The 25566-nt window shown below is 44.7% G+C and overlaps 1 protein-coding gene across 1 annotated transcript; it reads left to right on the top strand.

Annotated features, from left to right (window-relative positions):
- Positions 1 to 19903: 19903 nt before the first annotated feature.
- CHADL (chondroadherin like) lies at positions 19904 to 23737 on the top strand. The gene is made up of 4 exons (XM_059846516.1): positions 19904 to 20066; positions 20159 to 21820; positions 22509 to 22675; positions 23014 to 23737. The coding sequence occupies exons 1-4, from the start codon at positions 19914 to 19916 to the stop codon at positions 23237 to 23239; spliced, it is 2208 nt and encodes a 735-aa protein (XP_059702499.1). The 5' UTR covers positions 19904 to 19913; the 3' UTR covers positions 23240 to 23737.
- The last annotated feature ends 1829 nt before the right edge of the window (positions 23738 to 25566 follow it).

Here is a 25566-nt window from a genome sequence, read left to right as displayed (position 1 = left end):
ATTGGCTACATAAGCAGGTGCCTGGCTTGGTCAAATTTCAATAATTCAGAACATCTCCTGTCCATAATACTAATAATTGAAATTTAAACAAATTTCATTCTGTTATCAAATCACAAATCCCTAAATTTGGGATTCACTAAGAAGATATGAGACTATTCATACACAGTTCAATATTTCTGCCAATATCTTGCTAATAATTTTGTCTGGTTTTTTAAGTTATTGTCATTTGGTAACTGTAGTTCATATTTCCATTGAGTTTGCATCTTCTGCTGTAGAACAATATAAGTTTAATCTGTTTTTATATTGTTATGACAGTGACACCACATACTTATTGCACTGACAGTTGATATTTAGAATATATTTATGGGCCAATCTTTAAGCTGGCATTGTCCTTCAGTGCTGTTGGAAATACCCTTATAACCAAAGAATTCTCAGATTCAGAGCAAGTTGCTTTCATTACAAAATCCAATAACCCCATTACTTTTATTGTAGGAGACCTCAAATCTTATTTGGCTTTTATCTCTGAGTTTCAAAATTTTTTTTCATCATTCTTTAATTATATTTTTTTAATTCCCTTCACTTTTTTACAAATAATCCCAGACTCACGAAAACTCACTAAATTTTACATTTGTCTCGGCTATTTCAGTGTTGCAAAATGCTGTTTAAAATATACTCTTAAAAACCCTGATAAGGAACTTTAATACTTTTAAACTGTGATGCAGAGGACAGAACACTTTATCCTCTGTTCTTCATACAACTTAATCACCTTTTAATCCATAAACAATTACAGACAATTAAAAATGTCTTCAACTACCTCAAGGGAAAATGTCCATATGATCAAAATTCAAGATATTTAAAATCAGTAGCATTTTGATGACAGAAATTCATCCAGAAATAGATGCTGAATTGTCAGAAGGAAATCTGTATTAAAAAGGAAGAAGCTTTGCTGATATATTTATGTATTGATGTAATTTTAATATATTATCAGTCTGAAAATGCCACAATACTAAGAACATGTTTGAAAAGAGAGATGTGCTTGATCACATCAGTATTAAGATTGATAAATTATTTGATATGGCTGAATATTCAGCCATAGAAATGGCACAGTGGAAATCAAAATGGCAATAATTTGTAGGACTGTCTGATACGTCAGTGGCAAAAGGAAGATTTTTAACCCGATGGGAAGAAGTGAGAGGTATTCTCTAGTTTTTGTCTAAGTATTTTTGCAGTGGATACCCACAGCTGGCTCTCTCGAGTCTGGTCCTCCACCTTCCTCCCTCCAGCTCTGCTTGCAGCTGTTTTATTTATCCTTTCCTAAGGAGATATTGAAATGGAGCTAGAATTGGAAGAGAGCCTGAATATAATTTCAGCTTTGTTTCAGTTTTTGGCAGCTGAACCCGAACACTTCTGGAAACCTTGAAAAATATATATGCAAGGAAGGTTACTAAAGTCATTAGTCAATTGGGAAACACCCCCTTTTCCCAACCACACAGAGTGGAATAATGCATAAGATGGACATAGCTACTAGTGATGTCAATTGTTGTCACTGCATTGAAGTTGGTGATGAGACAATTATTCAAATTTATTATCTGAACTCTTGCTCCTCTCCATTTCCCATAAGTAGATGTACTAAAAATCTTAGTAGAGGACATGGAATTTAAAACAGGAATGACATGTGCCCATGGAATTGACTGAAGCATGTTGAAGGAACTTCATTTGTTATTAAAATTTAATTGGAAAGATACGATGCCAGCAAAATGACTGGAAAAATGTAATTTTCTTTCTTCCCAGAAATATTATCAAATACTAACAGCATAATAGTCCATGTGCCAGATTCCTAAATGATAATTTCCTTTCTCTGCCTCCCTATAGCTCCTTCCATTCTAAGTACTGCATGTATCCATTATTTTTTCCCTTTTTATACCATAAAACTCCCCTGTCACTCACTATATTTTGTTAGGATACAAACCAGCCCACTCAGCAATTGTTTTGCATTCACACCTCACATGTGAAAAGAGGAAAAAAAAAAGCTGCAGACAAAGTGCAGCTGAGGACAGGCAATATAATCTGCCTTACTTGTGTTTCACTCTGAGAAAAATAACTGGCAGTATTAATGAAGTCAACTGCACTTCATCCTAAGCAAAGATGGCAGAGCTCAAGTGCTTTTAAGGGAGAGAGAAATGAAACTGTATAGATTTTAATTGTGGACACAGGAAAAGGTTAAAGAAGAATTTTTCCCTCTAGTTTTGAAAAATGTTTAGCCTGGAAAATACAATAGGCACAAGACTGCCTATCTCAGGGAGTGCCACCCTTAAGGCATCTCTGTCCCTGGATCATGAAGATGTCATTGGATATAAGAATATTTCATCTTAGACAACAAAACTGAGGAGATTGGCATCATCCCTATGTACCTTATATCTAAAACATCTCCCCTTTATCTAAAGCAAAGTCTTACACACCTTTTTCATTTTCTACTGAGCAGTTACCAAGAAATCATTGATTATATTGATCTGAAGGACTAATAGTGATGTTTTTATAGAGAGCTTCTTACTGACTGTTGACTGTTTCCTGAAATCACTGACGTTTGCAGCTGAAAATACAAAGTGTACAAATGATGCAAATTGATGGGGGCATGTGGGACACTGATCATTGCCATCTGTGATTCCATAGCTCTCAGAACCTCTGGAAAGTCACTGGAGAGCCTAAATTAGTGCCAAAGTGACAGACCCAGGTCCCCCTGGCAGAGAGGCCCAGAACTGCTCTGTTCTTCCCCATATAATTCTCCTATAATTCTTTATGGGAATTCTCCATCTCATAGAATTCTTTTTTTCATCCTTGAGCAAAGAATGCTCTGTAACTTCCTTCTTTAAGTTTGGAGCACCTTCCATCCATCCTGCTCTGAGTTGCTGCTATGTTTTAGCATTGTTTAAAATTATACCAATCTATTGTTGTGATCCTTGGCAGGGCCAGCTGTGCTTTATTACACAGAGAGGAGTAGCAATCCAAATGGTTATTCTGTCATTGATCTCTAGCTTAGTTTTAGAACTTTCATTCACCTCATCAGTTCACTTACACCTTAATTAATTACCTCAAACCATCAACAAAGGATTTAGCTTATTAATAATTTCATAGGTGAGATTTATGGCCAATGTTGCAATCACAGCCATGGAGATAAAGGTTAAATCTGTCTTCTATAAATGTTTATTTTGCCTCATCCATTTTACTACAGCTTTTATTTTTTCATGGTATTTTTTGTTTCTCACATTTTATATCATTATATCAGCATCAACTCATATTGAAGTAAAACAACAGAATTAGCTTTAACCAATAGTGCCCACAGTTAAAAATTAAATACTACATTAAAAAACATACAAATAGTGAATTGGAATAGGGGAGGAAAATAGGCATGAATTAGAGGCTGGATTTGAGAGATGATGTATTCTTATATCAGCTTCAGGAGATCTGCCCAGTGTGGAAGGCTCTTGTACTTTAAATGCCAGGTTTGTTTTATACATTGTGACCAAGTATTCTGAAAACTTAAGTAAAATAACAACTTCAATCACAGATCAGAATTCAGAAAGTTCCACTCTTATGTTTGGTCTCTTTCCCACTGGCATCTCTTGGCCTGTGTGGATTTAAATGAGGTGGTGCAAGACTGGAGCTGGCCTGGCAGTTAGGATAAGATTCAGATAAAAGTCCATTTTCAGTTATTTGCTCTAACAGAAGTGATAGGTTACCAGTTCACCAGTTGCTGAAATGTTTTGTGTGAAGATCAAAAAATCCCTATTTCCTTTGTGTGTGGGGGAAATCTTTCTGTGTGAATATTTGGGGCTTTTTTCTTATGTAAAATGACACGTTTTAAAAATAGAATTTCTAGAACTCTCTTCTGAATGAACCAATATCTCTTTTATTTTTTTAATGTTTTAGAAATGAAAGACAAGCCAGGCTGTTATGCTGGCTCTATGTTTGCCCTCTGTTTATAAACAGTGTTGAGGGTCATCCATCATCTGCCCTGGACTTCAAATTGATGACATCTGGACTTCATCCTCACAATGCTGTAGCACTGACACTTCAAACAAACTCAGAAAATGCTAAAAAGAGGAGCATTACTTACAACCATTCCACAAGCATAATATCTCACTCACACTAAAGTTGAAAACTTCCTCTTTCCAAAGGTAATTGTTTCCAGTTGGTACTTGCCCCTTGAAGGGGGTAAGTCAGTCATTTTTAGAATGAAAATAGTTCTTATATTCCTGAGAAGGGAAAATCCCTGAAAAGGTCTCTGACCTTGGAAAAGAGATTGCATGTTCCTTTCTTCACCTGTGATCTAACTTTAAGTGTCAAATCCCCACACAGAAGCTTTGGCAGAAACAGGTAAAAGTTGCAAGAGTTCCTTGTTATTTATAGTCTATGAATTCAAAAAGAAAAAGTGGGAAAAGTAGATTATATATTTGAAAATATTCAATATTTCAAAACTTTCTTACAAAGGCCAGTGTTACAAATTTAGATCAGGTAGCCTTTTTGAAATGTGGAGCATTTTGAACAGCAGATAATGGAACAACTGCAAGAATATGTCAACAGAATATATAATTTACAGTGTGCTTGGTTATGTACCTAATGCACACTGAAAAAAAAAATCCTGAATAATAACATCTATTTAAATAAACATTTTTATAGTCAGAAATATAAGTTAGGTTCTTTCTGTGGCTTTTGATAAGCTTCTTGAGGGCATGCTTGCTAATAAGGTTGTTTTAATTCTTTAGCAGCTCCAAATCTGGAGTAGGAATCTCTGGGTTTCGTCTTTACTGCTCAGCACAAATGAGAGCCCAGACCTTAGAGGGAAATGAACTGTCCCTTTTCTCATTGGGTTTAATAAATACATGCAGACAGCAAAGGACTGCTGAGTTTTAGGATTCCGGCATTTATTTCAGCTCTGAAAAATCCCCTTTTCAGTTTCCTCTCATTACCTTTTTCTCCCAGCCTCCTCTCTCTGACCCTTATCCCAGGCTTGTATTGTCCCTGTTTGCCCTCTTGTAAACAAACAAACAAACAAACAAATTGACAGCTTCTATGTGTGTCTTTCAGACACAAATTCGACAGCTTTTACTTGTGTCTTTGAGCTACTTCTGAGCTATTTCTCTCTTCTGACATGCAGAAAAGCTGCCATAAATACTTATTTGCAAGTGATACAAGCAGCTTTGCATGCAAGCTCTCAGAAAAGTTTCTGTGACTGAGATCTGAACATCAAGACCTGAGTCTGGTGCTTAATTTGAATCATCCCAGAGAGCTGGACTCAGTCAATCGTTGCCTTTGCTTTATTCAGGAACAAGCATACTTCAGGTTATTCCTGTTCCTGTCAAAACAAGGCTATTTCCTACTGTCTGTTTGCACCTTGATTGACTTCAGCTGAATCTGATACGGGTTGCATTTTAGGATGTGGAATTAGCAGCAGCTACCTAAAATTTGAGTTTTTCAGGGAAACCGGGTGCTTGTATGCCCCACTTATGACTCATTTTTTCAAGGGGAGCAAGGAGGAGTTTGACCCAAAGTACAAATTTGTAAAATTATTATAAAATGTTCAAGGTAAGGAGTAAGATCTGTCTTTCCATTAAAAGGAAGGAGGGAAAAGGGAAAAAAACCCCACCCAAAACATAGAAAAAAAAAATTGAACTGCAGAACTTGCTCCAGTAATGTGGGAGAGAAGGACTGGAGCTCCTGCACACACAAAATCTCCAGGTCCATGGAACGCCATGGGGCTCCCAAGGTATTACAGGATCTGTCTCAATGCTTGGTGCAGTAAAACTCAACTGAAGAACTCCTTGTGCTCTACAGAACTTCTTCATTGGAATTGAGGAAGGGTTTGCAGGCTGGAAATCTTGACCAAGTTTTTTTTCTCCCACTGTGCCAGCTGTTCTAGGAAAAGTTGTGATCTCCTGAAAATCTTTCTCCTCAGAAAAAATAGTGTATTGATGCTGTTTGTTTTGCTTGGGTTTTTTCCACTTTCAGGGCAAGTAAAAATCTTGTTTCTGTTTTAACAGAGCTCTGAGGGATATAAAATCACTTGTAAATCCCTCTACTTTCTGAAAAAGGAGTTAAGGGCTAACAAAGTTAAAGAGGCCACTTTAAAAAGAAAATAAAAGATAAAGCACAGCACGTGCCTAAGCATTTTTCTGACTATGATGAAATTAGGCATATTCTTAAGTGAAACAGGGCCAAAACATCCGGGATGCCAAGGGAAGGCTTTTAAACAACACTGTGTCAAGTGAGTAATTCCAGTTTCCAGGCACAGTCTGTTTATGAGAGAGGAGGGCTGACCCATGATAAACATACTGCAGAGGAACCCTTTGGAACTATTTCATGCTTCCATTGCAAACTTTGTGCAGAATATCAATTAAAACCATGAGTATTAAGAAATTACATATAGCCATCATTGTATATCTTCATAATATTATTTAAAGTGTTCTTTTAATTAAGGTTTCTTGATGCTGAAACTAAAAGCATAGTGTTTAACATAATTTAAGTTCAAAGCTGAAGACAAAAACCTGAGAGTTTTATCTTTTGTGCTTCCAGTTCTCCTCTCCATCCCACCCTAGGGAGGAGGGAGTGGTTTTACTGGGAGCACTAAATTGGAGAATACCATTCCCAAACCATTACATGACCCTCTAAAAAAGTGATGACTGAAATCTTGTTTTTTCTGTCTATAGTTAAAGACAGAAGGAGCAGAACTGCATTGCTTGAGCAGAGAATGTTTGTTCTTTGTGGAAATTGGTGGTTTCAAAACCATACAAGGAGTAGGTAGGCAGTGAAATTAAGTAATATATAGAAAATTTGCCCATGAATCATGGAATATTTGCAAAGGGATTGAAAAACAGTTTCAAATAATCGAATTTAAAAAGTTGTGGTAATGAACACCTTGTCACTCAGCATCTGTGGAAAGCAGATCTTTCTCACCACATTTTTTTCTCCCGAATTTGTTTATGAAAAAGAATGCTTGGAGAGAAGCAAAACACAATTACACCTCCCTTTTTTTCTTTTATTTCTTTTTAAGTTCCAAGATGCCTCCAGAAACTGGTAATTTGGCAAGACACAAAAGTTAAACTTTTTAAAAACATAGCTTTATTTAGTCATTGTTCTTATGCTGCGAAAGAGAAAATAAAAATGGCACCAAAATCAGTCTGGTAGCTTGAAAAAGCAGCCCAGTTCAAGGCATCAAGGGTGGTGAGTGGGGAGAAGGTGAGCTCATTAACAAAACAAAGTCTGGAGTGTCTTTACAGAAGGATGAATTATGTTGACAATCAAGTGAAGGATGCACTTGAAAGGCAAAGGTGCGCTGCGATATTGGACCATGGTGCTCTGAGAAAAAGCTTGATTAAAAAACAGAGAGAACAGTCAATCCTCCATAAATGCAGGACTGTGTCCTGCTGCTGCCCACACAATGGCTCCTTTATAGGCTGCCTCCTGCTCTCTGTGCTGAGCCCCAGCTCTGACAGGATAGGTATGACTTGGACCCTGGAGGATTTTAAATGTTGGGATGTTTCAGTTTTTTTAAACACACTTCAGACCTCCTGAGCAACACAAAAGCTTAGCTTGTTCTAACCCAGGATTTTAAAATTCCCTTCAAGTATTAAGAGGAAAAATTAGTACTTTACTACCTGATATACAAATAAAATGTCCTTTGATTACTATTATTGAACCCTGGCAAAGTATTAAGATGGGAAATCTGATGCTATTTCCATGCTAAACAGCACTCCAGCCCTACTATAGTGATGTAGAAACTTGCAGGAATGTGAAGCAGGGGGTATGTGAGGGAGAATTACAGCTCATGATAAAAGCAAAGGAGTGCAGTCAAGTAACAAGACAGAAAAACATGAAATTAATGCATTTCCCTTGTTGTTTTAACAAAGCCTGTTTACTGTGGAAGAAGAAAGGTCTTCAGATTAGAAATTCTCAGTTCTGGATTGGGAAACAGCATCCATCACATTCAGCTGCTTTTCCCAAGATATATTGTTAGATTTTGCCTGAATTCTCCTCTTCTGCTATGAAAGAACTGCTGCCTTAAATGAAAAAATACTACAATGTTTCAGTTTCCAATGCCCAGGAGTTTTGTTGTTTCTGTGACATTGCTGCATTGGTCTCTGCCAGACACTTGAGTTGTCTGTACCCCTGACGCCTGCACTTGCAGCGTCTCTCCCTGCAGAGATCTGGCAGAGGGCCCTCGTCAGCTGAAGCCACCAGAGTTCCACGCTGTTAGGAAAATTAATCCACAAACATCAGAGGTTTATGTCCAAAAAGGAGACAGAGGAGTGCTTTTACTTTATCTGAATAAAGGGAGAGGCCATGGAGCATTCCCCTGGGATCTCTCAAATTTTTGGAAGATGCAGCCTCCCTTTTTATCCTAATTTCCTGGCCACATTTCCTTCTCTCTTTCCCCATTGGCTGAGGTACTTGAGAGATACAGATTCCCCAATATGCCTGATACCAAAGATTTCCCTCTAATGTATAACCCTCCCTTTTAGTTTTTAATTCTTATGGAATTTAGGGGGTTTTCCTCCCCATTGTTTCTTTCATCTTTCAATGTCTAATTTCATTTATCAGCAAAACTAAAGTTCATTTGTAAAAGCAAATATCTATTTCCATTCATCAATCAGTGGAATCCTTCCCATTGTTTCTTTTATCTCCCAGTGCTAGTTTTATCTACCAGCAGACCCACAGCTTGTTTGTAAAGGCAAATCTGCTATTCCTCTCAACACTAACGCAAGAGGAACATCTTCGCCTTTGGAGTGGGAGCTCTGCTTGCTGTGTGCATCCAATGAAAATTGCCCTTCCCATGCATTTTGTTGAGTCAGCTCAAAGCACAAAGTGCTTGTTAGTTTTCCCATCCAATGTTGAACCTCACTCAACAAATCATGGGTATGTTCTTCGACCCTTTTTCACCTTTACCATACGCTAATTTTGGAATTTGCAGTTTATAATTACAGCACTGAGCCAGGGGGTCTTGGCTTGGGAAATGAGAATATTTTAAAGGGAAGCTTAATAGCTGCATCTTGGTTGAATACACCATGAAGAGTGTATTCTGACCTACATTAAAAGCTTAGAGAACTTTTAATCCTGCAAATGAATAGAGGGTCCTAACTCTGAGAGAAAAGTATATATGAATTTCTCTCTAAAGCACTGAGATCCCCAGAAATTGAAATGGAAGGGTTTTTGTGGGACCTCTCAGTGCTTGTTTCAGGATGCTATATGGCAGTGCACTTTGTCAGGGTTTGAGCCAGTGCCTGCTGCAGTAACCTGCTGTAAACTGGACTAAACAGGCAATTTGATTTGTCCTAAAACATCTCTGGAATGCCAGCAAATTAAGGGCAACTTCTCCATTATATGTTTAATTAGTGCTAAGAAATGTAGGTAAAAGAATAGCTGATTAAATTATTTGCAAGATTTTTCTGATGCTGCATCAGTGAGTTCTGTCTCTTAAGCAGAAGTCATCCTTGACACCTTGGTTCAGAATCTGCATCTGTGATATTCTTTTCATGAAGAAGGGAAGTTTTGGTTAGGGGTAAGACAATTTGAGAAAACTTTCCTTTCCTGAGGTTGCACCTACAACCAAATGAGGATATAAGCTATTGCAAAACCCCAAGCATGGGAAATTTTACTCCAGAGGAAGTCAGTGATCAGGGTTCTTCTCTTTTTTTTTCCCTGGGATTTTAAATATTCTCTCAGAATAAACCATGTATTTGATGATTTTCCACTGACTGATATTTAGCTCTGGGAAAGGACAAGATAATTTTGCCAAAATTTCCTGTGGATTAGGATGTTGCATAGCCCATTGCTAGAGACATGGCCTGCTGCAGAAAACATTACAATTTGATTATATTGTTGAATGCAATATTATTTGTGAAATAAAACTGCCTTATTGGGATATTTAACCTTCTTGGATCTTTAGATTAAACAAAATTCCCTATTAGCTCAGTGAAGAGGAATTAATGAAAGAGCAGAATTATCAGAAAGGTCTGAAAGGAAATGATTATGAGGTATCCTGATGTCAGCAGATAGAGTTCAAAAACATTTACATTTGTCATCTGGCTTGTCAGCTTTGATAAGTCCTTCCTTTACTCCCTCTACTTTGCTTATTTGATCCACAGCATCCCCTTCAATTTCTCCTTGCCTTCCTCACATGTGCTTATTCCTCCCAAGCACAAAGCAGGGATATGGATGTTTCTGACTATTTACTAAACTGAAAAATAAAACTGTTGAACTGGAGTAATAATATTTTGGTCCTCCATCTAAAGTGGCTAAAAACAAAAGCCAAAAAAATCCCAAACATATTTTCAGTTTTAACACTACTTGTTAAAGTATTGTATGTGATACTTCTTGGGGGTATCTCTCTCTCTTTTTATTTTTTAGTTTTCCCTTAAAGAGTAGCTAATTTGTCAAACAAAATGTCAAAACTCTGAAACAACACTTCCTTTTGAAATTCTTATTTATTTCGATATTTTATAATGCAATTCTTCCTTGGAAAAATATTGGCCATAATTGGGCTAAAAATGCTTCTTAGTGTAACTAGAATTAATGTAAATATGAATTTTTCAGTAAATTTACTGTCCATAGAAAATTTGTGACCAGGCTTACGTACAAACTATGAGTAACAATATGCTGTTGCTCCTACTGATGTTGTATGATTTGGCTTAAAATTTACACTGTCTTGTTAAAATAATTTAAAAAATATGTTCTGATTTCAATAAATGCCCCTAGTGCTTCTGATGAACAGTGCTTTGTCTGCAATAAAATTTGAAATTTAAAGCCTTTGGATTTAATAGGGACATTCAAATTAATTCAATGTTAGATTTATCTATATATCCCATGGAAATACCTTCCATCTCTTGAAATTTCTAATCTAAAGGCTATTAAATAACAAAATAGATAATCCTGCAAGATCTCTGCCCTATTGAATAGGAGAAATACTTGCTGTCTTGAGGGTTTGCTTCATGGCAGATTTCAAGCTCAGCTCAAATTTGCCTTTGAACATAAATGCTGTTTGCCATTTGGCTATACACCTTGGTTTTATTTATCTGAGTTCTGGTGGGGCAGCTCGTTGTTTCACAGGAGTTAAAGCAGCATCTGAAAAGTCATGTGCATCTCGGCTGTGCATTTCTTCTGGTTGTCAAGGAAACCGCACAGGACTCCTGGCACCAGACTTCATCTCAGTTGGAGATGGAAACACCACACTGGTATTGGCCAGCCAGGCACGTCCCAGTCCCAGTGGGTGCTATTTGGGGAGCAAGTCAATGGATCAGATTCTCCTCTCCCAGCAGCTCTGAAGCTGTGTGAGGGTTTGCCTTTGTCTCCACGGGGCTCGGCTCTCTGGCAGTTTCTCTGGGCACAGAGCCATCCTAGAGGTGAGGCTGTTAAACAGTGCTCTCGAGGTACAAAAAAGCCTTCAAAGCCCTATGGTAAACCTGTCTCTAAATTTCCTAAAGTCCAGAGTGAGGGCTAAAAATTATCAGGGGAAAGAAGATGGTAGACTATGTTTCAGAGGGACACTCTTTCTCTTTGTGTACCAAAACTGTACAAAAGTGTTTACACTTACAGACTTAAACAAAAAATAATAATTGCACATTTGTAATGGATTTGTAATTTAGTCATTAAATGTGCTGAATATATTGACTGAGCTCTCCAGTCCTGGGAACGGCAGAACACTAAGGTTATGGTTCTGGGGTCACCTGTGAGTGCTACAGGCAGTCACCCAGAGTGAGAGTCAAAGTGCTACCAGCCTGCTCCCAAACTGAGCTTGTCCCGAGAGCATGCAGAAGGGTTAAGTGCTTTATTTTCAAGAAGAGGAAAGTAAAGCTTTGGGTGCGATTTGGGATGTTCATAAGAAACAACAGAGCAAGCTGGAAGAAGATTATTTGAATGCTAAGGGGAGAAAATAGGACAGGATAATGGGGAAGACAGATGGTAGGAAGAGAAGTAAAACTCTGATGGATAAGTGAAACAGGAATTGGAAACCTGTGTGGTGGGAAAGAAAGAACTATAAGAAATGTCACACTGGGGAGAAATGGTTGTGAACAATTGAAAAAACAAGAATAGGGATTTTAGGGTAAAAAACGAATGGGCTTGCACCATCACAGGACTGCGCAGTGTTTCAGTTTGTGAGGGGAAACGCTGAGGTAACTCAGAGGCAACAGCAAGAGCTTCAGAAGGGAGGAATGCTGGAATTCCCTGGCATCACCCAGACAGTGCAGAATGAACATTTTGGGGGTAAAGTCGAGGAGTTTTATTCCCACTGGACTGTGGCAACAAAAGATGCAATAATCTGTGGAGCACATTTTTGGCAGGAAAGTTTGAGGCGATCTCTAGAGGGGAGAACTGTTTGTGGGAAACGGCGGGAAAAGTCTGAGGTAACTTGGGGAGGACAGGCAGACAAAATTTTGTGATAAAACCTGAGGTAATTTTTAAGGGCCTGAAAGAAATTTTTGAGGTAAAATCTCAGGCAATCTGCATGGGACTGAATGAATATTTTTGAGGCAAAATCTGAGGTAATCTGTACCGGAAAAATAGGGAAAATTTGTCAGGGAAAACCTGAGGGAAATCAGTAGGGGACAAAAAGGACATTTTGGAGGTAAAGTTGGAGGTAATCAGTAGGTGGCATTTTGGGGCTTAAATGAGAGGTAATGTGTAGGGGACATTATGAAGGGAACATTATGAAGGGAAAATCGGAGGTAATCTCAATGTAATTGAACATTTTGGAAGGAAAATCTGAGGTAATCTGTAGGGGACCACAATAAACACTGAGGGAGAGGTGGGTGCTCCAAGTGACACTGAGGGGATGTGAGGGTCCCTGAGGGAATATGAGTGTCCCTGAGTGAGTGGCAGGTGCCCCTGTGTCACTGAGGGTGGAATAGGTCATGGAAGAAATGGCCAATTCCCCGCGTGCTGCTGATGGGCGGTAAATGTAAAGCCCAAAACTGGACAAGAAAATAAAACTTTTGTCAGCTACAGAGCAGGTATTTGTTTATTCAGTGCTGGGAGCGAGGTGGATCTCTCCACCAAAACCTCACTCAATCTTCTTTAGCCTTCAGCTACATTTTAAAAGTCCTTCCATGCAACATCACAATTTCACGATATCATTAATAAACTCATATTTGTATAAAGCTGTGTCATCAGTCTGTTGCTTTTGTGCATGCGTCAGTTCCTTCTACGGTGGACATCATTCTTCTGGTGGACTTTTGATGAAAACTTCTGTAGACTTCCTCACGTTTGAACCTTTTACCTCTTCAGCGCACGCCTGGTGCTCCGTTTTGGTCACTCTAATTTGTGTTTAGCTAATTTTGCCTTTTGGAAGTTCAGTTAGAGCCTGCTATCTTGCTCTTGAGGATGCTTGGTCTCACTGGCTTTGCTATCTCGCTTGTTTTACCTTCGCATCTTGTAACAATATTGCTGGTGGTTAACCTTTTGTTACACACCCCTTAGGGTTCAGATGCCACTTGTGTTCCTCTGAGGAGGAAGATGAGGGTCACTTGAGGGGATGCAGGTGCCCTGTGTTCCCCTGAGGAGCATGAGGATCACTGGAGGGGTGGCAAAAGCTCTGCGTGTTGCTGAGAGGCCACGAGGGTCACTGAAGGAATGGTGTGTGCCCTGCGTGTTGCTGAGGGGACACAAAGGGGATTTGAGGGGGAGGTGCCCGGAGCCTCTCTCTGAGGAACCGTGAGGGTGTCTGAGAGGCTTACAGGCATCCTGCACGTAACGGAGGGGTGGCAGATGCCCTGCGTGCCGCTGAGGGAGGTGCGGGTTTGCCTTGTGTCGCTGAGGGGGATGCGGGTGCGCCCCGAGGGACACGGAGGGACGGGCGGGTTGCCGTCGTGCGGCCGCCGCCTCCTGCCCGGCAGCGCAGGCCGCGTTTCCCGCCCCGGCCCTGGCCCGCCGCTCCCCTCAGCCGCGGCGGCGGGAACTCCAACCCGCTCTCCCGGCGAGGCGCCCGGCAGGCTCTGCAAGCGGTCTGGGAGCCACCCAGAGGCACCCCCTGGGCTGGGACACGGAGGAGGTAATTTGGGGCGGACAGGCAGGGGAAATTTTGTGATAAAACATTTGAGGTACTTTTAAAAGGCCTGAAGGAATATCATTGGGCTGAAATCTCAGGTGATCTGCAAGGAATGGATGAAAGTAAAATGTGAAATAATCTCTATGGTATAGAACATTTTAGGAGCAAAATCTGAGGTAATCTGTAGGAGATATTTTGGAGGGGAAATCTAAAGAAATCTGCTGGGGACAGAATGGATATTTTGGGAACAGAATCTGAGGCAACCTGTAGGGGACATTTTGGAGGGAAAACTTGAGGTAATCTATATGGGACAGGAAAAATATTTTTGAGATAAAATCTTAGGTGACTTATAGGAGACAGCTAGGGGATGTTTTGGAGGGAAAATCAGAGATAATCTTTTGGGGGGGGTCTGAAGTCACTTTCTTGTAAGAAAACCTGAGATAAACTGCATTAAACAAATTAGTGCTTTTTTGACAGGTGAATTTGGGGTAACTTAGGGAGGAAAAATGGGCATTTCTGAGGGGGAGAATCTGTTGAAACGCAGCATTTCGAGGCAGCATCTTTGCCAGAAAATTTGAGATACCTTAGAAGGGAAAGAGTTGACATTATTAGCTGAAAACCTGTGATACTTTAGAAGGGTACTGTCACGGGCAGAATGGGAGGTGCAGAACAAATCTGTTAGAAAAGCCCTCCTGCTCAGTCATGAGGTGCAGAAACCCCTTTGCTTTCTAAATTCCTCACAGAAGAACCTGGGTGTGGTGTAATCCAGTCTCAGCCCCAGATCTGTCAATGGTTTATGCCTAAAAGATTTTATAGAAGTGAACCTTTATACAATTTTGTCCTTCAGGATAAAGGATGGCAAACCAAATATATTAATATAAATTTATATTATTTATTATGATAATATCTAGACAAAAGTATCTTAATCAAAATTGTTTACTACACAGCAAAGGTGCTATAAAAACCAGTGTAGTGTAATGCACTGTTCTGCACAAAGACTGAAGTGATTATATTAAAACTAGCAAAAAAAAATTATTTGGGACTGGGTGGCTGGAGGCTCAGCCTGTGGAGCTTCTGGTTTAGGGCAAATTTGGTAGAGAACTTCTGAAGGGGTTTTTCTAGAAAGTAGATTTAAGTGACACTTTTTTAAAATTGGTTTGGGAAAATATTTATTTGGAGAAAAGTGGAAAAACTTGTTTATTTACTTGGTGAAGCATTTACTAGTATAAAAGATGAATAATAATAAATAATAAAACTTTTCATTGCTCGAAAAGAGATGACAAATTTAGAAAGCCTCTTTTGTGAGTTGTAGTTAAGTTTACTCAGTCTCTTATTAGTTTCTCTGGTGCTGGAAATGCTGCAGACCAGGCTTGGCCCAGTGGGCTACAGGTGTGAGCTGCTGATGCTCTTCTGGGTGTTCAGTTTAGAGTAGGTTTAAAAAGGTCTAAAGAAAAAGAAAAAGTACAGTCTAGGGAAGTTGTCTGCTTTAAATAGCTAAAAACTAACTAAAAGCAAAGCAGAGTCTTGTTTTGCTGTTTCTCTGTCTGCAGACAACACAGTATAGGAGTAGGAAGGTGGAGGAGTGAGTGCAGTTTCTGAAAACAAACTGCACGCTTCTTTTTCTCTTCTCTTTGCTCCTAGAACTAATCCTAAAGGTGTAAAACTTGTATCTGGGCTAAAGAGATGAATGGGGATGTGTGCATTATAAAGTCTTTCTAAGACAATGGCATGGCCAGGGCACCTTCCTGGTGCTGTGGCTGCCTTTGCATTGGGCCACCTCCTGGAAGCAGGGCTGGGTCTTTGCTGTCAATGGCCTTTTGCCCTTGTGCTCCTTTGGAGGGGCAACACTGTAAGGAGGGTGAGAGCCCCTGTCTTCCTACCTGAGGGGAGAAATGGAGCTCTCCCGGTCTCCAGCCCAGCCACCCGCCCTGTCAGCAGGGCAGGGCCTTTTGCCCAGCCCCGGCAGCTTTCTGCCAGCCGCTGGGCCCTGGCCAGCGTGACGCCCTGTACTCTGGGCGCGTCACAGCCTTTGTCCCTGTGCCACCCCTGAAGGGCCTCGGTGTGTGGAGGCCCCGTGCCTTCCCTGCAGTGCTGTCCAGCCTTACCCCTGCCGTCTGAGGACGGCACGGAGCCACTTAGTGGTAGCATGGGCACCATGACCCACCTGTAGCCAGGGCCTGGGTCTGTGCCTAAGCTGCTGTTCCTGCTGGTGACCTGCCAGCATGCCGGCCCTGTACTCGGGGCACGTGTCACAACCTTGTGGAGACATTTGTCCCCAGGAGCAGCCCCAGTCCCTGTAAGCAGGGCTGGGGAGTCTGCTTTAGCCAGGTGACAGGAAGGAGCACTCCTGGACCCTTCCAAGAGCACAGGTTGGAGAAGTGCTGTGATGCAGGGTGCAGTCCTGCCTTTGGCGCTGCTTCAGCCTGGTGTCTTCGGTGCCGGTGCCCGTGTGACGGTGTTTTCAGGGGTCTCAGGATGAGGGAAGAGACGAGAAGCTTGACTTTATGTTTCGGAAGTCTTGATTTATTATTTTGTGGTATATATTATATTAAAAACTATACTAAAAGAATAGAAGAAATTTCATCAGAAGGCTAGCTAAGAATAGAAAAGGAATGAATAACAAAGGTTTGTCTCTGACCAAGACAGTCTGGACAGCTGGACTGTGATTGGCCATTAATTAGAAACAACCACATGAGACTAACCACAGATCTACCTTTTGCATTCTACAGTAGAAGATAATAATTGTTTACTTTTTGTTCCTGAGGCCTCTCAGCTTCTCAGGAGGAAAAAACCTTAAGGAAAGGATTTTTTATAAAACATGTTGGTGACAGTGCCCGGGCTGGTGAGGAGGCTCCCGGGGCTCCTGCAGACAGCTGTGTTGCTGTGCTGCCCTGCGGCCAGGTTCCAGCCGGCCCCTCAGTTGGGTGCAGGCCGGAGCCTGTGCTCCGTGGTGCTTGGTGGGGGGTGCCAGGCTGCGGGGGACAGCCCTGTAACTGGGGTGGTGTGCATCCCCTGCCCTCGGCAGGTGGTTGGAAGGATTCCCTGTAACCAGGACCCGGCCTTTCAGAGGCATGGCGTCAGGAGTTATGGGTCCAGGCATGTACCCTTGCTGTCCTTGGGGCTGGGCCCCGGCCCCTCGGCTTCAGGCCATGAGCCTGACTGTAGAGTCTTGTTCTTGTTGTCCTGGGAAAAGCTCTGTGGCTCCCTGGGTGTGGATCAGCCTGTAAGCAGGCTGTGGGTCTGGGAGCCTTTGTGCTCCCTTCAGCTGGCAGCCAGCGTGGGGCGGCCATCCCATCAGTGGGGAGTGCCCCGGAACTGGAAAGAAGGAGCCTGTGTAGGCCTTGGGGAATAGGGCCAACCTGTAAGTCGGGGCCAATGCTCTGGAGTCCCAGGCACTTTGCAGTCCAGGCAGTGGCTTGAGCCCCCTGTAAGCAGGTGTGCAGCCTCTTGGCCGCTGCTTTGCATGCCCAGCTTAATTTGCCCAGAGGGCCTGGCTCCCAGCACCATATGGGACTTCACCAGACGAGCTCTACAGTAGAACTGGAAGGTAAGAGCAGCAGCTTAGAACTAAAGTTGGAGGATCTGGGGCAGCTGGGGGGGTCTGTGGGTGGCTGCTTGAGGGTCTCGCTGTGGGGCTGTTGGGTCGCAGTTCCCTTCGGGAGCTGAAGCTTCTCAGGCCTGAGTGTGTTGTTCTCCATTGGCAGAAGCCATTGGACAACGAAGTAAGTGAGCAGGAGCGGGTGTGGCTTCAAAGTCCAGTGTTGAACAGTGAGGTAAGAGCAGCAGGTCTTGGAAGTGTCTCTACTGGGACATACTGGTTCTGGCAGCTAAGATTGCTGCCGGAAGACAGCCACTCTGCACTCCCTGATGGGGCATGGGACATGAAGGCAGCACACCTGAACTTCCATTCTGGCCGCTGTCCAGCCTACCCTGCTGCCCACTGCCTGGCCCTTCCATCATCTACTGTGTCCAGGAGCCCCCTTCCCTGGCTTGTAAACAGCCTGTAGAGCAAAACCTCCCTGGTGGTGGCCTGGGCTCTGCTGGAGAGGCTAAGGTCTTGTACCAGGCACTGAACATCACAGCTGGTCCTTCCCCAGCCTCACCCCAGCCTCTTATTTTGCAATGATTTCAGCTGCTTCAGCTTCTACTGAGGCTGCTGCACAGGAGAAGGGCTTGAAGTGGAATGAGATACTAGCATCAAATCTTCCAATATTTTTGTAAGGCTGCAGATCTATTCCAGTTCCCTGGAAGAGTAAAACAACAGTCTGGGAGGAAAATGAAAGTCTCCGTGTCCTTCTGTAAGCTAATGATGATGAAGCAGGCAATGCCAATCCAGCCTCTTCTAAACAAGCAAAAAAGAAAAATAGGAGAGTGGAGGGCTGTAAACGTGGCAGGACTGGTCAGCTGCCTCTCCTTTTGCTCAGGCTTACGACTGCCATTGCAATTCATCTTTGAATTTGGCTGGATGTCATCTTTCTGCCCTGCAGCTCTGTAGCTCCTGTGACTAACACAGCCTGGAAAATGAAGGCAGAGCCCTGGAAACAGTGAATGCAAACCCCACATGGGCTTTGCCGGGTTGGTGCTCTCAGCCCCTGGTGAATCGAGGGGGAGGTAATGTCTGGGTTGCTGCCCTCTCTCCAGGGGTGGCTTACCCTTCCTCCCCCCGTCCTTTTCCTCCTCCCACGTTTGTGGCTCTGCCTGGTGAGAGCTGCTGGGAAAGCAACACAACGGGGCCCATTCAGTTCTCACTTCTGCAAGGAGAGCAAACACCAGTGCAGGAGCTCGGCAGCTGCTAGGCAGGGCAGGGGACACTTTCCTCTCTTCGACACATCTTGAAGTCCAGGTACTCCAAACTCCGGGTGTGTGAACTCTCCAGGTGTGAGGGAGGGAGTGATGGCATGATGTCTGGCATGTGGCAGTGCTCCAGGCACAGCATGGGGACTGAGTTTAGGGACATTACATTGATGGCACTGGGCAGTGGGTGTGCAGGAGAAGACTGCCCCAGAGTGTGTGTTTGTGTGTGTTTGTGTGTGTGGGCTGCAGCAGGACTAGATGGGATGACAGCAGGAGAGCAGTGTTGGTGTATGGGACCACAGAGGACAATGAGCTACAGTGGGCATGGGGCTGTGCACTACAGTGGCTCCACAAATTTAAGCCTTGCAGACCCCACTGATGCTGTCTCAGAGTTTAGCAGGATGTATTGGTCATATCTGCAGCCTGCTGCCTCCTCTGTGTTTCTCCCAGCCTTGGCCTCTCTCTCTGATACCTTCACCCCAGGGGCTCACTCCTGCACAGCCAAAACCAACCTCTCCTTCCTGCAGCTAAACAGTGGAGTTCTATTCCAAACACTGCTATGAATAGCTTAGGAGGGAAGCAGGGAGCTTGCAGGGTGGGAGGCAGATGACCAGGATGGTGGAGACATGGGACATTTGCCATTTAAAGAAGGGTAGCAGCTCAGAAGCATGTGTGATCATATTCTCTGGATGGCTACACCTGCTTGCCTTACAAAAAGAATTGTAGGAGAGATATTGATAGCTTGCACAGACCAAGGCAATCTTAAGTTAGTGATATTTGAAGAAAATGCAGGGGTGGGGTGGGTGTCTGTTTAAAGCCAGCTCCTTGTGAGTGACCTGCTAGCTGTGACTTTCACTTTTCATTCCAAGAATTCCTCCTCTCTTTTTTCCACTCTTCCTCATTTATACCTTGTGAAATCATAGCGTGAGAGCAAGAGAAAGTGAGACCTGACCCACTAGGTGACAGCAGCAGCCCTCTTGGCACATGGGGTTCTAAGCAGGCGATGCTGTTTGGGGATGCACGGGAGCCTCACCTCTCTCCTGGCCTTACATCTGTCTCTCCCCAGCCACAGGTACCCTCCAATATGGGGCCATCCTGGGGGCTCCTCCTGCTTGCAGTGGCCTCGGGGGCGACGGCTGCCGCCCGCTGCCCTGCACCCTGTGTCTGCGATAACCTCCGTGCCCATGTCCTGTGTCTCAATGGGAGCCTGACTGCCATCCCTGACACCATCCCAGAGGTGGGGAAGAGGAAGAAAGGTCAAGGGATGGGGAGAGAAGATGGGTATGGCAGGCCTGGGGTAATTCAGTGTTTTATTTGTGTGACTGACAGCTCACCAGAAAACTAGACCTTCGGGGCAACAGTTTCATGGTCATCCCAGCGGGAGCCTTCCTTGCTACCCCCTACCTGACACACTTAGACCTGCAGCATTGCAAGGTGGAGAGGCTGGAGGAAGGGGCTTTCCGGGGTCTGGGAAGGCTTGTCTACCTCAACCTGGCCTCCAACGGCATAGCCCTCCTCTACCAGGAGTCCCTGGACGGGCTCTTCTCCCTCCAGCAGCTCATTCTGGAGGGGAATCGCATTGAGGAGATACAGCTGGGTGCTTTTGGCCATCTGGGGTCCCTCACTGTCCTCGACCTGAGGGCAAATGCTTTGGTCTACCTCCCAGACATGATCTTCCAGGGACTGCAGGTTCTTAGATGGCTCCGGTTGTCTCACAACGCTCTCCATGTGCTGGGCAGTGAGGCCTTTGCTGCTCTGCCTGCCCTGCGCAGGCTGAGCCTGGACCACAATGAACTGCAGGCACTGCCTGGCGAGGCCCTTGCCAGGTTGGATGGGGCTACCCGGCTAGACCTGGGCCACAACCCCATCACCTACGTGGCCGAGGAAGCCCTGGCCATGGCCTCACTGAGGCACCTCTTCCTGGACCACGCCTCCCTCCAGGATGTGGCACCCGATGCCTTTGCCCGCAGTCCCCAGCTCCGTATTCTGGACCTCCGAGAAAACCAGCTGCAGGGGCTGCCACCCCTGGCTGGGGCAGGAGGGCTGGTAAGGGTCAGCCTGGATGGGAACCCTCTTCTCTGCTCCTGCCTCCTGCGCCCCTTTCACAAGTGGCTGGCAAGGGCACGAGTGCAGGCTGAGGGTGCCTGTGCTGCACCCCCTGCCCTCCGTGGCCGGTCCCTCAACTCCCTGAAGTCCCCTGAGATGAGATGCAGTCACCTCCGGCCACCCCCTAGCCCCACGGCACCGCCAGAGCAGCCAAGTTCAGCCAGCAGCAGGCAGTGTCCCCGGGGATGTGTCTGCTCCCCTGATTTCCATCACGGGTCCTGTGAGAATAGGGACCTACGGGAGATCCCTCGGGATTTCCCTGAGGACACCCGCCTTCTCGACCTGCGCCGAAACCCCTTCAGGACAGTACCACCGGATGCCTTCCCTGGCCTGAAGGAGCTGGTGTCACTCCACCTACAGAGGTGCAGCATCAGGGAGCTGCACCCCGGGGCACTCCGGGGGCTAGAGAGCCTGGTCTACCTGTACCTCACCGACAATCACCTCTCCACCCTGGCAGCTGCTGCCTTTGAGGGGGCCCCGCAGCTGGCCTACCTCGACCTGGGCCACAACGCCTTCACCCGTGTGCCTGCAGGAACCTTCCGGCTCTTGCCCAACCTCATCTCCCTCCATCTGCAGCACAACGCCATCAGCGAGCTGGTGGAGGGTGACCTGGCCGGAGCCACGGGGCTCCGCTGGCTCTACCTAGCTGGGAATGCCATCAGGCACATTGCCGTGGCTGCCCTGGCTCCCACCAAGATGCTGGAAAAGCTGCACCTGGAAGGAAACCATTTGTCAGAGGTGCCCACAGCAGCCCTGCGAGGCCTGCCTGCCCTGAGGGAGTTGAAGCTGTCCCGAAACCCCATCAAGCACATGGGGGATGGTGTCTTCCTGCCAGTGGCCTCCAGCCTGCAGCACCTCTACCTGGACAACATGGGCCTGGAGCAGGTGAGTGTGTTATGGGACTCCCAAGGGGCACTGGCACCACAGGGCATATATAGGTTACACTGCCCATGGCTGGTGGCCCCTATAGGGTCATCCAAACAGAGGTCCTCAAATTCCCAAGCCTTCAGGAGATGTTCCATAGCCTGGCTGGGAAGCCAGATTTTTTTCAGGCTCATCTGTAGCATTCCCTTGCTTCAACCTTGCTCCTGGCTCCCTTGGAAGAAGCTTACTCCCTCCAGTCCTTAAACACCCAATTTCTTTGGGGTCCACACCATTTCCTAAATCACCTCCTTCCCCCAGCTCTGGCCAGATTTTTCTTTCTCTTCCTATAGGCTGTCCTGCAGGCCTCTCCACTGCTATTATCCTGAATATTTCCATTCTATCAAGGAAGTGGTGTTAGCAGCACCCTCATAAAAATGGTGTATCTGAACAGCACCCAGGGATCACTCTGAGACTTCCTACATGTGACCTTCTCTCTAAGAAGACTGAACAAGAGTCTAATGAGTTCCAAAATGTGATTGAAACTGCTTGAATAAATTAACATTCTCCCCTATTTAAAACAGCTCTTTTGTGGGGCCACCAGCTTCAGCACAGGTTGTCAGGCCCCCCAAGATGATCAGAAGTTCAGGGGCAGAGATCTGCTTCCCTGCCTTGATCAGCATGCCCCTGACTTACCCTTCTTCCATTGCAGATTTCCCCATATGCCTTCACTGGCCTCGGTCCCAAGATCAGAAGCCTCCACCTGGAGAGCAACAAAATGAGTAACATACCCGACATGAGCAACTTCACGGGGCTGGAGATCCTCAACCTGCAGGATGTGCCTTTCCACTGTGACTGCCAGCTCCTTCCGCTGCACAGGTGAGTGCCACAAGGGGGGAGCAGCCTCAGGGATCTGCCTGGGGGGCAGCTGAACCTCCTATGATAAAGGCACAAACTCACAGCACACTGGGCCACTTTTGGTCTTTTCCCATGGTGGCGAGATGTAGCACACATCTGTGTGCAAGGATGAAGGTGCCTGGGCTTTCTGGGTGTAGGGAAAGTAGCCACAAGCTGGGGCAGGCAAATATTGAGATATTCAGAGGTCACCCAGGTTACCTGGCCTTACTTTGAAGTGATCATCCACTTATGGGCATAGACTTTTGCTCTTTCTTACACCCTTCCTCATTTCTTTCCCTGATCTTCTACCACATTTCCAGGTGGATCAACAAACTCAACCTCTGCGTAGGAGCCACCTGTGGTTCCCCTACAGAAGCCCAAGGGCTGAAGGTGAAGCTTTCCACCACTTTCCAAACTTGTCCTGGCTGGGGACAAGGCGAGGCTGGGGATACCAACCCTAACAAGACTAAGGCTGCCAGCAAGCCCAGCAAGAAAAAGAGGTTGGGAAAATCTCCAGCCAGACGCTTCAGTAAGAGCAGAGCTTAGGATTTCTTAAGGCGTATTGGACATGTGCTGGACACAACAGGGCCCTACCTACAGTCTGGCTAGAGCAGTTTTTCTAGACTCGTCCCCACCATGGAGACATGAATATCACCCAAGGTGCACAGCAGAGCCTAGTGCCACCAAAACAATGCTGATATGCCAAAGATGTAGGGTTTGCTTTTGCAGGATACAAAGGTACATTCCCTAGAGTCTACAGCATGCTTTGGTGATGCAAACAATGAAGCCAAATACTTGCTGCTTCTTTCCAAGGCTTCATCCAGCCATGTGGAAAAGCTGCTATCCAGAAGTTTGGTTTTGTTTTTGAAAGCATTTTCACAGCTGCCAAAATCATAGAAGAACCCAGAGTGGGACTGCAACCAGCACCATCCAGTAAGATCCTGCACTAGCACAAATCTTACACTAGAAAGCTCAAAAATCATTCGTGAAAATGTTGCCTTAATTCCCAGAAGTTCCTCAGAATTAAAACATATGCACATGGAAGCCTTATTTCCTGCAGATTTCGATCTGTGATCCGTAAGTGATCCCATGATAAACAATGTGTTCAACCTGTTGCCCATGACTGCATAGGTTGGGACCCCAGATCCCAGAAGTTTGCTTAAATTGAAAAGGCTCTGAAAGATAAATGTACAGATAAAGATATGTTTTGACTAACTCTGGATTTTGGTGGCCTGGAAAGCAATATGCAAGCCTTGGGCCTCTTCCTGAAGCTGGTTATAGGGCTTTAGGGTATCAATCGTAGACCAAATTTATAGTACAACTGTTAAAAAAATTAAAAACTCAAACCATGCTCCAAGTCCTCTGCAATTCTGGGTTCAAAAGCAAGAAATTACGGAAGCAGACACATAGTGCAGATGACTATCTGGTTTTGAGGCCAGTGCCATGGAGGTTTTGGCTTTCAGGACAATGGTGTGTGCTTTAATGATTGTAACATGTTAGATGGATGGGATCTACCTGTCTATAAAGGGTAAGAGAATCTTTGGCAGCAGCCTGCCTAATTTGGTGAGATGGGCCTTAAACTGAAGAACTCAGTGTAGGTGAGGTCCAAAGTCCCATGGCTTCCTCTGGGGAGTAGATCACACCAATCAGTGCAGTGAAAGATGTTCCCTGATTGTCCCTCACAGTAAGCCTCAAAGAGCTATCACCAAAGGTATTTATGGTTGTGGGTGAATCCTCCTAAATTCCTTCTTGGGTAATCCAATTCCTTGCTTAAACCAGATGTGAAGGGGACAATTTCAGGTTCTTTCCTGGCAAGCTGTAGAATGGTATGAAAAGGTTAAAGGGACAGGGTGCTAGTGAGTCCCTCTGCAGGTGACTTGAAGAGGTAGTAAACATGGGGAAGCACACCTGTAGTCTTAAGAGGTGAGCCAGGGACTCCTGAGGTAACAGAAGCCAACAGGGATACCAGCAGGGAAATACCTCAAAGGAATTAAGGGGTGTTCCTCTGGGAAGGTGATACAGCCAACAGCCTGGCCAAGGTGCTTTTACACCAAAGCACACAGAATGGGCAACAAACCAAAGGAGGGGCTGGATGCCACCATGCTGCTGGACAGTTATGACCTTGTTGCCATTACTGAAACTTGCTGGGACAAATTGTGTGACTGGAGTGTGACTATCAATGGCTATGAGCTGTTCAGAAGAGACAGAAAGGAGGGAGAGGTGGAGGGGTTGCCCTCTATGTCAAGAGGCGCATTGAGTGTGAAGAGCTGTCTCTGAAGAACAGCCATGGAGAAGTTCAAAGACTGTGGGTAAAAATCAGACACTGAGGCAACAAAAGGACCCTTGTGGCTGGGGTCTGCTACAGCTGCCTGACCAAGGGGAGCCTATTGACAAAGCCTTCCTGCCCCAGTTACAGGAGGCGTCGTGCTCACACACTCCAAACCTACTGGGGGACTTCAGCCACCTTGACAGCTACTGGGAAAGTACCAAGGTAAACTGCAGGCAATCCAGGAGACTCTGCAATGCATGGAAGATAGCTTCTTGAGCCAGGCAGACTTCTGTAAAGCTTTTAACACAGTCCCCCACAATTATTCCCTCCAAACTGGAGTGATGGGTTCCATGGGTAGACTGTTTGGTGGATTAGGAATTGTTTTGATGGTTGCCTGCAGAGGGTAGTGGTCAACAGCTGAGAGTCCCAGTAGGCATCAGTGACCAGTGGTGTCCCTCAGGGGTCTGTATTGGGACCAGTGTTTTTTAATGTCTTCATTACTGACACAGACTAAAGGATCAAGTGCACCCTCAGAAAGCTTGTAGATAACACCAAGCTGGTTGGTGCTCTTCACTCACCTGAAGGATGGGATGCCAGCCATAGG

This window comes from Haemorhous mexicanus, chromosome 5 (assembly GCF_027477595.1).
Source record: "Haemorhous mexicanus isolate bHaeMex1 chromosome 5, bHaeMex1.pri, whole genome shotgun sequence".
Classification (NCBI taxonomy): domain Eukaryota; kingdom Metazoa; phylum Chordata; class Aves; order Passeriformes; family Fringillidae; genus Haemorhous; species Haemorhous mexicanus.
The sequence above is the reverse complement of the archived record's forward strand: the minus strand, read 5'-3'. Positions and strand labels throughout refer to the sequence as shown.